The 13,442-nt window shown below is 39.2% G+C and overlaps 1 protein-coding gene across 2 annotated transcripts in view; it reads left to right on the top strand.

The window, feature by feature from the left end:
* Positions 1-12,827, top strand: part of hip1 (huntingtin interacting protein 1) — an 81,384-nt gene extending 68,557 nt beyond the window's left edge. For both annotated transcript variants that reach the window (XM_051678979.1, XM_051678980.1), the window contains exons 22-31: positions 29-165; positions 3,632-3,742; positions 3,856-3,914; positions 4,920-5,013; positions 5,168-5,268; positions 5,522-5,627; positions 5,747-5,870; positions 7,497-7,558; positions 8,554-8,671; positions 9,395-12,827. In XM_051678979.1, coding sequence (XP_051534939.1) covers positions 29-165; positions 3,632-3,742; positions 3,856-3,914; positions 4,920-5,013; positions 5,168-5,268; positions 5,522-5,627; positions 5,747-5,870; positions 7,497-7,558; positions 8,554-8,671; positions 9,395-9,405 — 923 coding nt within the window. In that variant the 3' untranslated portion in view covers positions 9,406-12,827. The remainder of the gene's footprint in view (positions 1-28; positions 166-3,631; positions 3,743-3,855; positions 3,915-4,919; positions 5,014-5,167; positions 5,269-5,521; positions 5,628-5,746; positions 5,871-7,496; positions 7,559-8,553; positions 8,672-9,394) is intronic.
* Positions 12,828-13,442: the final 615 nt, after the last annotated feature.

Raw genomic sequence — 13,442 nt, 5'->3', positions numbered from 1 at the left:
TCTGCTTTCTGTGTCTGTCTGTGGGCAGCGTTGGCAGACAGCATAAAGGCGTGTGGCGCGGAGGCCCTGGCGTTACTGTGCCAGCTCAAGGAGCAGAAGTCTATGGGGACGGCAGACTGCAGCTGTCTGAGGGCGGCACTGGATACCACAATGGCCTTGGGCGAGGTGAGCGTGCCGATAAAAGTCGAGTCATAAAAAAATAGTGGGTCAAAAAGAATAGCAAATTTTAATTAGCAGAGAGAATCATTTCCATTCTGCTAAAATGAAGGTCTACATTGCCCTGCAAAGACAAAACACAATAACTGCACATTTGGTCAAAGTTGGGTTAGGACCGAAATTTGGTCTTTTATCCTATGAGCTGTCCTGTGACAGATGGGTTTGGCTCAACTGTGCTCTGATTCAAAGAAAACAGAGTGAGACTATTTATAATCCACATTTGGCTGGACAATCAAAAAACTTTGAAGCCAGTTCTTTCGGTTTTTAGTGTTGGCGTAGTTACTGAGTTTTGGCTTTGTAGGTCAGTACAGCATGACTCTGTTCAGAATGGAATATTAGCATGCTGCTTACTGCATAGTGCATACTAAAGATATGCAAAATGAGTTTTTTTTCTAGGGATGCCCATTGTATTGGCTGCCAGTATTTATCAGCAATAATTGACCATGGGCATATCAGTATAAGTATGAAAACGCTGATATGAAAAACTGCTGGTTTATTTTTAATTAAATAATAGCATACTTTGTAAAAACTGTGAATTCAAATGCACAGTCCAGAAATAATAATAGCCACAATATGCAGAAGGGTTTCCTAAGAACATGTAATATTTAATGTTTTTGCCCTTTTTGTTCTCACATTAATGTGGAAAAAAACTGCATAAATGGACGTGACAGTTGTGAAAGCGGCACTTAGCTAAAGGCTACATCATTGGTCACCAATTAGCGGAACGCCGGGCCCAGACCCCAGATTGGTTCATTCCAGACCGTGAGACATGAAAACGGGTGTTCCATCTCACAGTTTCTACACTTTAGGTTAGCAGCACGACAAAACAACAGAGCTGAGAACACCACAAGTGCTCCAGGGCATAGATAGCACTGATCTTTCAGTGCTATATCTTTAAATATTTTTCTCTAGCACCGAACACGTGTCATTTATACCCTTTTGCGCTCCACATGCATTGCCTCTCTCCCCTGGCCCCCGTTATTTTAATGACAGTAGACCGTAGCGGAGAAATACAGTGAGCAGCAATATAGATGGATAGCGGCATCTTTCACTGAAATACACTGCAGAAAATGAAAATGAAGAGAAACAATCTTCATGTGTCTGGTTTGACTCCGACGGTTCAGCTAAGCAAGGATTGTGACAAGACAATTTATTGTGGTTCCAGAGTGCCTTTAGACTAGAAACGATTTTTTTCCATCTAATATTTGCTTTATTAAGCAACATGTTTTGAGCCTATTGATAATAAACAGAATTTTGTTTACATTTTGTGAAAATTAACCAGAGTCAGAGACAACATCATCTCTAGCATGGAAGGCAAGAAAGACAACCAAAACTTTGAAATTACGAGTTCTCTGCTGATAATGAAAAACAAATCCATTATCTGATAATCAGCCCATTTATACTTAATTATCGCAAACAGTATTTTTAAACTGCACTATTTACGTACATGTACATTGTTTGTTTGTTTGTTTGTTTGTTTGTTTGTTTTTGGTAGATTTGCATTTTAAGGAAAATATAAAAATGGTTAATTAATACTTTTACATTACCTACATTTTCTCTCAGAGGTTACCCCTGAACCCCCATACATTATCTTTCCTATGTACTGTGTGTGTGTGTATGTATGTATGTATGTATGTGTGTGTATATATATATATATATATATATATACACATACATACATACATACAGTGGTGTGAAAAAGTGTTTGCCCCCTTCCTGATTTCTTATTTTTTTGCATGTTTGTCACACTTAAATGTTTCAGATCATCAAACAAGTTTAAATATTAGTCAAAGATAACACAAGTAAACACAAAATGCAGTTTTTAAATGAAGGTTGTTATTATTAAGGGAAAACAAAATCCAAACCTACATGGCCCTTGTCTGAAGTCCCCCGCGTGACTGTTTTTTTTATTTGTAACTAGTAGCACCTAATGAACAAGCAAAAAAAAAAAAAAAAAAAAAAATTCTAGAGCAAATTGTTTTCCTAACAGTTGATTTTTACACTTAGTACACTAATTTTAAGTAATACCAAGCTATAGAAAGTCTGATTTTTTTTTTTTTCATCAAATAGTTTATGTGTCCAGGAGTATTGGTTATTCATGTTTTTGAGACGTTATAGAAATTACAGCTGATTTTATATAAAGCTGAATAAATAATTCTGATTCAAAGTAATGACCAGTATCAGCCAGTCACTGCCAACCATGTTAAAATAAAATTATACATATAAAATTCTGAATCTATGTACTGATTATCAATTTCCCATGTCTGCCAAACATGTTGAGTGGCCCAAACATCATCTGCAGCCTGAAACTGAACTTTTGGTCGGATTTTAGGAGTGAATGCACATAGCTGCATAGAAAGCTATAGAATTCACCCTTGCTCCCTTGTTCCCTATTTAGTGAATGACTTAACCTCCAATGTGCTGTCTGTCTGCACTGGTCTCAGAACAGTTTGAAATGCACCTTATTTTCATCCTAACTCCATATAAAGCCTCTGAAAGCAACATTTTTCAGCTTTTGCTTGAATACATTTATTCTCAATGTTAAAATGCACAGTAAATATATAGGAATACATTTATTTATTTTGGGGGGGGGGGGTTTCTCCCCAATTTGGCATGCCCAATTCCCAGTGCGCTCTAATTCCTCGTGGTGGCATAGTGTAGAACCGTATTGTACAGCGATAACAAAATAAAATACAACAAAATATATATTAAAATGAAGAGAAATGACCCACAGACATGTTAATGTTGAAAGTTATTCAAAATAACTAACATGTTTTTTCAATTTTTAGGGAATGCGGTCCTAATTTCCACATATGTGGACAAACGAATGGATTTTTAATGCAGCTTATCAAACGAAACTAGAGACACTACTCTTTACAACCAAACAGGTTTCAATAAAAACATAGAGGTTTCTTACCAGAGGCACTGTTGTGGTCGCTGCGCCTGTAGGAGCGCTTCTCGGAAATCGGGGTCATGCTGTTGTCACGTGATGTGGTGTGGCAGAAGTTTAACCCTTAAATGACAGTGTAGAGTGTTGTGAACAGTCTCAGTCTGTTTGAATTCATTTAAAACATTTTATTTGTATTTTTTTCAAATTTGAAATTTGAATATGTTTACTTGTTTACCAGACAGCTATAACAAAATACGATAGTGAAAATTTACTTTGGAAAGCAGAATTCACAAAAATTATTCTAATTTAAGAGGGTTTTGAACTAGGTATTTGGAACCAACATATACAAATTCTAATAAAGAAAATACACAGTTGCACAATCAGAATTTTGACTTAAAATCTTATAGTTACTGAGATGTAGCCTTTGTGACAACTTCTCTGTGTGTCAAGAAGCCCCGGTCTCCCCGGTGCTATTCCAAACATAGACTGTTTTTCTTTCTTATTTGATCCGTTTTCTCTGAGCAGAAGTTGCGTCCGCGGGGTCTGGAGCTGCAACAGGGGGAGCTGGGAGATTTGGTGGAACAGGAGATGGCGGCCACATCAGCAGCTGTGGAGTCAGCTGCGGCCAGGATTGAGGTATTTGGACAGTTCTGTCTGTGCCATAAGACAGATGCTTTATTAAGAACCAAAGGATCATCTCATGATGCTTGAACTCTTGTCAAAATTTGTTCCCCTTCCGCTCTCAACAGGAAATGCTCAATAAGTCCAGGGCGGTGGATACTGGAATCAAAATGGAAGTTAACGAAAGGTCAGTTTGTGTTGTGAACACATACAGTATAATGTTTTCACTATATGGTAATTCACACTATAACATGCTAAATCGATATTTGTCAGTGACTTTGGGGACTTCCTGGTCAAATGAACACTTACAGACCCTGTGGATGCATTAACTGTCCTTTCTTTGTAGCATATTTCTCATTGACCCACCCTGGTGCATATGAGACAAGCCTGCATGTGTTTAAGGGTGCTTTCACACTGGTAGTTTAGTTCGAAACAGAGCACGGTTTGAATGAAAAATTGGTAATATGAAAACTGTCATGCGGACCGGGGAGCGCACTGCGGTACCAAACCTGAGACTACCTGTAGGAGGTGGTCTGAGTTCGGTTGCAATGGAACTGTAGCGCAATTCGCGTGAATGTGAAAGCAACTCGGACTCAGGTGCGCACTCGTTCAGGAAGTAAAGTAACCTGCGCATGTGTTTTAGCCGATGACGACATCTATCTATCTATCTATCTATCTATCTACCTATACACCTTATAAATACTATATTTAAATACTATTATAGATTATAAATATAGGGTATAATAGGAGATGATAGTGGTGATAACTTCACCTTGGACACGAGCGTGAGTAAGCGTGCAGTGTAAACAAAGGTGCAAATGAATTCCTTGCAATCAGCTGTCTCCTCAAAAAAACACAGTTTGCGAGCAGCAGCAAGCCGCCTTCCCCTGGACATCTGATGAGTTACACAATGAAGCGCACATATATACGCAGTTGTCGTTCAATCTGCTGTGCATAATGGCACCAAAATAACAAAACAAAAAAAGTATGATGAGTCGTGTTGTGTTCTCCATGCGTGTTTGTGATGACGTAAGATGAATGCAAATGGACCGGGATTCGATAGAATCAAGTGAGTGTGAAACTAGACCAAAGCTGTGGGGAGCACCGGGAACAATTGCACTCGGAATCGGACTGCAGCAAACATGCCCAGTGTGAAAGCCCCCTAAGTGTTGCTCTCCTTCGCCCCCTGCAGGATCTTGGCATCCTGCACAGATCTTATGCAGGCCATCAAAGTGCTGGTGCTGTCCTCCAAAGACCTGCAGAGGGACATTGTGGAGAGTGGCAGGGTGAGTGAACACATGTAACACTTTCAGGAAACTTTAGAAAAGGTGGATTGAAAATCTTGATTTTATGGAGCTGTGAGGTCATAGCAGCCTGTTAAGTGGACAGAGAATGGACTAAACCATTATTACAAGGATTAAGTTTCTGCTGTTTTTACAGGGGGCAGCATCTATGAAAGAGTTCTACGCCAAGAATTCCAGATGGACAGAAGGTCTCATTTCCGCCTCCAAGGCCGTGGGTTGGGGTGCCACCATGTTGGTGTAAGTATTCCAGGCAGTGACTACAAAACCTTCTGGCTCTAAAATCCAGTTGGATGCCAATTGATTGGAGCCACGTTTGAAGCTGTTCTAGTAGCTGAGATTGTAGCAGAAGCCGACATAAAATGGCAAAAGAATTATGTACTGCCGATATTTTTGGTTTACGTGATCAAAAGGTTTAGCAACCCATGTACAAAGTTGTGAATGGCCCTCTGGAGAAGTATTTGATGGTTGTATTCTGGCTGTTTTTCTGCAGTGATGCAGCTGATCAAATGGTCCAGGGCAAGGGTAAGTTCGAGGAGCTGATGGTTTGTTCGCATGAGATCGCCGCCAGCACGGCCCAGCTGGTAGCAGCATCCAAGGTGCACCATAAGCAAATCACCAGCAATGATGACAACTAAATTAACCATGCTCATCGAGTAATACAATGGCACCAAATGGTGTTAAAGATAAGATAACATTTTGTGATTTTTATCATCAGGTGAAAGCAGACAAGGGCAGCACAAACCTTATTCGTCTGCAGCAGGCCTCCAAAGGGGTCACCCAGGCAACCGCAGGTGTTGTGGCATCTACCAAGTCTGGCAAGTCCCAGATTGAGGATACGGGTGAGTGCTTGTTAGGTATCTACGGCATGTCCTCCTGTTTTTAAAGGTGAAAAACAGTTCAAGCCGGGGCTTAGTGTTCAGAAACTTCTGAAGTCACCTACCACATTCGGATGGTGAAATGACCAAGTCCCTCCTTCCCTGGCTTAACGACAAAACGTGAGAAACTATTGCCCACCTTTAAAATTAAAATGCTCCCCCTAAAGGTATTTTAGTACTGGCCCTGTTGCAGGTCATCCGACAGCTTGAGATCCTCCCAAGCGGACCACATGGGGCTTGAATCCAGCTTGTGATCCCAGTCCCCTCTCACCCATTAATTTCTTGTCTTTGGCAAATAGACCAAAGAAGTACAAAAAAAAAATGTATGATGCCCTCCAGAGATACAGGCACGAGCAAGCCAGCACACAGTCAGGCTCTCCTCTCCTTTTTTTTTATTTATTTATTTTTTTTTTTAAACTCCACTCTTCTCTGTAGGCAAAGGCATTTAAACCACATTGACCAGTCACATGGAGTCAGTGACATTGTGTCCTTTTATATTCAGCTGTGGACAATTCACCATTGGACTTCATTGATGCTTTTGCAATGGCTAGTAAATAAAGAGGCTTGTGATTAATTGATTGGTATCATCTGAATGGCATACTACCACAATACTCACTAAGATAGCAGTATGCAGCATTTATGCATGCTGTTCACATTGCAGTGTGGAGTGGAATACTCAGAAGACCTAACTACATTTCAGTCATGCCAATTCTTGGAATAACTTTAAGGTGTTATTATGGATTTGACAAGTTGGAAGGTTTGGTCTTGGGGGACTGGATCTTGCTCCAGATGGGTAATTAATGAAAGTATAATAATTATAAGATTTTATGTTTTAATTATAAAACAACTCGCACACACACTGCTTTACCAATGAGCGCGTTTACATGCAGGTTCTTACACCGATTATGCATTAGCCGACAACACGTGTGTTCATGTAAATTCATTAAACAGAGTTCCTTTATCGGTATAAGCAGGGCCATTTTTAGGCAACGGCTAACTAGGCGGTTGCCTAGGGAGCCACCTGCTGGGAGGTCATCAAAGAGGAGGCCACCGCCACGCACCCCAGACAAACCCCGTCACCCACAACCCCCCTCAGGGGTGCCAATAGGGATCTCGCCTAAGGTGCCAAGATCGTCAAAGAAGGCCCTGGGTGTAAGGTCATAAACGGCGTAAGAATAAACTTATCGACACAGGTAGATTTTTGCCTGTTACGCCGATTTCATGTTGCATGTAATCTTACTGGCTTATCCAATATGTGCAGGTGTTGTGCGCATGCCTCTTCATGGATTGACTTCAAAAACAGATAAAAACAAAAAACAATTTCAAATGTCATGTAAACGCGGATTTCTTGTTTTGTCTGATTTTTTTTAAATAAGCTGATTTTTAGGATTAATTAGCGTAGTGGTGTGCATGTCAGCAGGCTCTGAATATCTAAGTGTCTAGGTCTGCTCGCTCAAAGCCCTTGTACAATGATCTGCAATTGACAAGCATTGCAACCACATTCATTGTTTGACTAGGTTTGCAACTTTTAAAATTTTTACTAGAGTTTCATTCTTGCAAACGGATTGATGCCGAATTCTCTTATTTCAGATACTATGGACTTTTCCGCTACGACACTCACTCAGATTAAGAGGCAAGAGATGGATGCACAGGTGAGTGTGTCTTAACCTGTCTTTTAAAGGGATAGTTCACCCAAAAATGAAATTTCTCTCATTATTTACTCACCCTCATGGTATCCCAGGTGTGTATGACTTTCTTTCTTCACCAGAACACATTTGAAGACAATTAGAAAAATATCTTAACTCAGTAGGTCCTTAAAATGCAAGTGAATAGTGCTTTCACTTTTGAAGCTCCAAAAATCACTGTCAGCATAAAGGTCATCGATACAACTCCAGCGGTTAAATTAATGTCGTCTAAAGCGACACGATCGCTTTTGGTATGAAAAATAAAAATATTTAAGTATTTTGTTAAACTCTAAATCATGCATCTTGTCAGCAGCGGTATGAGTGTGTGACGTAATCACATTGACATTTGAAACACGTGAGAACTGAGGTGTGAACTTCACAGCTGGAAGAGCAGCGCTGTTTACAAGTGAGAAAGAGGAACGCTGTACAGTTGCTTGGTTGGTTTTGGTTTAGATCTGTTATTATCTGTTTCTTTACTCACAATGGTGCATTTGTGTGCTCATCCTGGATGTCTCAACTGAGTGGAGAGCGTGAGATTACATCTGTAACATCAACGCGAATACGTTACACGAGACTGCTTGGACTCCACCCTCTCGTGAAGCTTACCGGCAGCATTGGATTATAGTTAAAAAGTACTTAGATATTGATCTTTTTTGGCACCAAAAGCAATCGTGTTGCTTTAGAAGACATTAATTTAACCGCTGGAGTCATATCAATGACGTTAATGCTGACTGTGTGTGATTTTTGGAGCCATCCATTTGCATTTTAAGGACCTACTGAGCTGAGATATTTTCTATTTTTCTTCAAATGTGTTCTGCTGAAGAAAGAAAGTCATACACACCTGGGATATCATGAGGGTGAGTTAATGATGTGAGAATTTTCATTTTTGGGCGAACTATCCCTTTAACTTTATACTCTCTGTGTAAGTGTGAACAAATCTGACCCTTTAATGTGTCTTTCAGGTGCTGGTCTTGGAGCTTGAGATGCGGCTGCAGAAAGAGAGGGAGCGACTGGGTGAATTGAGGAAGAAGCATTATGAGCTCGCTGGTGTAGCAGAGGGCTGGGGAGGGGAAGAGGAAGGTAAGACCACCAACATCACCAACTACACCCAACCCTGAATAACAGCTGTCTTGTCAGCAGCACCATCAGTTTATTTAGCAGCAAACTTAAGCACTCAGCTGTATTTACACACGCTGTCAGCACACTAATTGAAGTACCAATATAAAAAATAAATGCATATCAAAATTAAATTAGATTGTGTAGTAAAACCCTATCAGTAGTGTTAAGCGCAGCTACAACCATAAACATTTATAAAGACATTGCATCTCGAGCCATTTTTTGAATGTCCCATCATGAGCTTTGTTCACTGAACATTTGCGCCACTTTTGCATGTGGTATTTCAGCACAATCCTGCATCTTATTCACTAACCTCCTGCAATCTTGTTTTAGCAGGTGCAATCAGTGCTAAAATAGCGTTGCGTCATAAGTATCTAAATTAAGTCATTTTCATTCCTTTCAGTGCAAATATGTCTCCTTTGTATGTAAATTAGGCTCATTATAGACTGCGATTTATTAACAAAACTCTGTGCTATTTGCCCAGGGCAATGAACATAGTGCTATTTCCGTGAACTGAATTTCATTTAAAAGAGACATTTGATCTTGAAAATATGTCGTTTTGAACATCCGTATTCCCTAGCGAGCAGGGTGGGAGGACATTTTTAAGATCTGGCGATGAAGGATTTAGCTAATTAGTGGATGCGTGTGTGCTCTCGTAATTCTCGCTTTCTTGTCTTTTTTCCACAGGAACGGGTTGAGACTTGTTCTCTGTGCAGCAGTCATACAGACGGGGCTCTTAACATCTTTATATACACTCAATATATTTCCCCTCTCCCTTTTAATTGTACTTTTAACACTTTTTCTTGTATTATACATTAAAGCCAAATAAAAGGTGCTTTTTTTCTACATTTCTCCCTCTCTTGCCTGTGGAATCAGGAGATAAAGAGTATCACAACATTGTGTGATAAAGGGGAGGGAGTGGAAGAAAAGAAAGATGGAAATGGATTGCGGAATGTGTGGACAGAGAGGGGAGTGCAGTCTTGCTGTACTGTCTTGAGGATTTTATTTCCTCTTCCTCCCAATATGGAACAGCTGCATGTAGAGAATCTACCCCTCCTTCCCCCCTCCAACCATTCAGAACAATCCCGTCTCCGCCTGAGACCACACATCCCATGATGAATTGCACAAGGGTGTGTCACCCCATTTGCAGTAGTTGTTGACACTGTACTGTGACCCTTCCGGAATCGACTTTACAAACAGCAGCAATGTGTGACTTCCACCTCTCGAACCCATTCTCCTGCGTCAGTCCGACCTCTAGTGAGAGGTGGCTGCCGTCGCATAGACTCACCCCAAACAGAGGCCTCTCGCCGGGGCACGGCCTTCCCTAGTCTCCCCCTAGCGGACGTCTCTGGACTATGGACTAAAAAGGACAGTGTTGGACATTTATAGATGATGACCCACTGTGGACTAACACACGAAAACACTAGCAAACTTTTGAGAGCTCACCTGAACTCGGTATGACTCACTTCGTCTGGATGAATTTGTATTTTGATGGTATTATATTTTCTGTTTTCCTTGGATTATGTTCCCGAGGCATTCATTTTGGAAAGGAAACCCAAATAGATCTAATCCACCGGCTTTTTACTGTTCAAGCATGTTCTTCTGAGGAAAAGACATGAGACAAAGTTCTCAATATTTTGTCTTATGTATGATCTTTAGGTTAAATTGTATAATGAAGCATTTCATGAACTTCAAATCCATGACTGAAAATTGAACTGACTGTTTTTGTGACCTCATGTCAGGCTAGAGATCGTTATTTTTTAAATAGCTCTGTTTTAGGTCATAGTCTCCTCAGCACATATAGATAAGGCACCGTATTGAAAATTAGTGAGATTATCTGTGGTAGTACAGAAAAGCAAGATTTGGTTTTCCAGGACCAGTTTCCTAGTCTCGCTCTGTTTACACTTGAGAAAAGTGCTGTTTAAGGGATAGTTCAGCCAAAAATGACAATTCTATCTTCATTTACTCACCCTCATGTTGTTCCAAATCCGTATGACTTGCTTTTTTCCGTAGAACACAAAAGGAGCTGTTAGGCAGAATGTTAGGGACTGATAGCCTCAGTCGCCAAAAAACAAGGTCAATATTCTTCCAAATTTCGTATGTGATGACATAAGTGATACAGGTTTGGAACTACATGAGGGTGAGTAAATGATCTCATTTTATGGTGAAGGAACCGTTTAATAACTACCAGTATCTGTTCATTCCTGTCGTCTTCTTCCGGCTTCACATACACACACCCCTTCACACTGAGGCTAGGAAAGACGTCCGTGCCTTCCAAAGGGAAAAAGGGTCAAGGATCACATTCCCTCAAAAGACCTTTAAAGTCTTGATGTGAGTAGCATTAGGCCAGTGTTTTTTAAGTTGTAGTTTGGTATTGCAAAATGATGCTGAGATCGTGATGAATTCACTAGAGAACTGTGTTTTGCGTGAGAACAGATGTAGCCATCCTTGCGCCAGCCTCTGTTGTCAACTCTGGTGTGTTTGGTTTGTTTGTGGGAGCTTTCAGAACACTATTTTCCAACCTTGTGGATCTTTAAAAGAGTAAATCTTTCAAAGAAATATGAGGGTCATATTTTACTCTAAAATGAAAAAATAAGAATAATTTTGACATTTTATTTTGCTTAATGAACTGAAAGACTGTATTTAGAACCATAAAGAGTTGTAATGTGACATTATTTCCATGACAGTTAGGCATATTTTTCTTTTTAAATTCTCACTAATGCAAACCAAAAATTCTCACACCATAATTAAACAAGAAACCATAATAAATCATCCTGATTGGAAACAATGGATTTTGTTTTTTTGTTTTGCTTTTTTGTGCTTTGTTATTTGTTAGATTTTATTAAAAATGATGATAATTATTAATAAATGTTAATATGTATATTAATAATTATATAATCATGAAAACTAATGAAAATCATCCTGTTTTTTTTTTCTATTTTAATTACAATTTGGATAAATGAAGTCAATACAACAAATGCTACCATGAAATATTTACAATTGTACATTACAAATATTCTTTATAATTTCAATAATATTTTTTACACATTACAGTAGAATCCTGACAGTTGGGGAAAAGAGGGGTGCTTAATTGTCATGAAAATAATGTCACAATGTAAAGAAACCTTATTGGTTTTCATTTTCATCAAGCAACACTTTTTTTTTTTTTTTTTTTTTTTTTGTGTAAAAAAAACAACAAAGCCAGGGCATTTCTTGAAAATTCATGTGGGTTACACCCAAAATGGAGATGCGTCAAGTAAGCCAACATGTGAACAGTTCAAGAGAGGTCTTTCCAGAGATTGAGCCTCTGTTATAGCAATGTAGACCACATAGCCTTGTAGACCACAACTGTCTACCAGCAGCACAACTCTCCCCAGGGCTCGGCTAAACCTGAGCACAGGGACTTACAGTCTTGTAGTCATATACAAACAATGGTTACCTCAACTTCTCCACAAAGCAGAAAGAGAAATGGTCCCTTTGTGGTCCAATTGACTCAGTTTGAACATGACCTGGGTAAAGAGTGTTTGTGTACTCTAATACTAATATAATGTCTGTACTGGCAGTGTGTATTTGTGTTTCTGTGAGTGGATGCTGTGAGACTGAGATATGATATACTGTATATCCCTTATGTTGTTGTCTTAATACTCTCGTATTTTTTTCACACGTTGCACTGCTTTGGCTGTTAAGTTAAAGGGAAAGTTCATGCTAACATGAAAATTCTGTCATCATTTACACACCCTCATTAACATTCATTGCATTTGTTTTCTCCATACAGTGATAGTGAATGAGGCTAACATTCTGTTTAACATCTTTTGTGTTGCACGAAAGTAAGTCAGTCAAATGGGTAAATGTAAATGATGACAGAATCTTCATTTCTGGGTGAACATTTACTTTAAGTTCCGACACTGGGTATTTAATTTCAGTTTTTCTGGAGTGTAATCACATCCGGCTTTGGTTTTTTTCACCGGTTCGATTTGGTTGTCTAGTCTTACCAGCTCAGCCAGCCACTCAGCTGCCTATCACTTTTGTTAATGTAAAAACAAAAATGCTCAATAACATTTTGGAAGATATCTTGGTATGATATATACTAAAACTGTTGTTGTTTTTTTCAGTTTTTAAATAAATATTTCACTCATTGAAATAATTGGTGTTTATTTTGTCTTTTGATAATGGAAGCAATGCCCACATTTAATATTTAAAGCCAGCCAAAGCTGGTTTGCTGGTCATAGCTGGTTTAAGATGGTCCAGCTAGTTTCCCAGCCTGGCCAAGGTGGTCTTTTTTATTTATTTACTGTTTTCGGTCTGGTCTGTTCTGGTGCCGAGGGTTTTGGAAGCCAGATGGGGAAAGATTTAAATGCAATGTGGTGTAATTCAGATTTAGCATTTGGTGAGTTATTCTGTTATGTAACAATGCTTTTTCAACACTAAAGTAATTTAGCTGTAGAAACAAAAAAGACTGAACCTCCCTAAATCCAGTGTTGATGATGAAGTTTGTCCTACCAGAGGTCCCTAAATACTAGATCATACGGGTCAGGGAAGCTCACATCTTTTGTTGTCTAGTCTGACACTTCATTATAACTTTCCTTGACATAAAAATGTACTAAATTTGAGATGTTTTTGTGTTTTACTTCAAGAAATGATGTGAAACATGCAAAGATAAAATCTGGGGATAGTGGGTTTTTGATGACTTTTTTTAGTATGTACAAAAACAATGTAATATGAAGAGAAAATAATT

Source organism: Myxocyprinus asiaticus, chromosome 39 (assembly GCF_019703515.2).
Source record: "Myxocyprinus asiaticus isolate MX2 ecotype Aquarium Trade chromosome 39, UBuf_Myxa_2, whole genome shotgun sequence".
Lineage (NCBI taxonomy): Eukaryota > Metazoa > Chordata > Actinopteri > Cypriniformes > Catostomidae > Myxocyprinus > Myxocyprinus asiaticus.
Note: the sequence above shows the minus strand (reverse complement) of the source record. Positions and strands in the feature narration are given on the sequence as shown.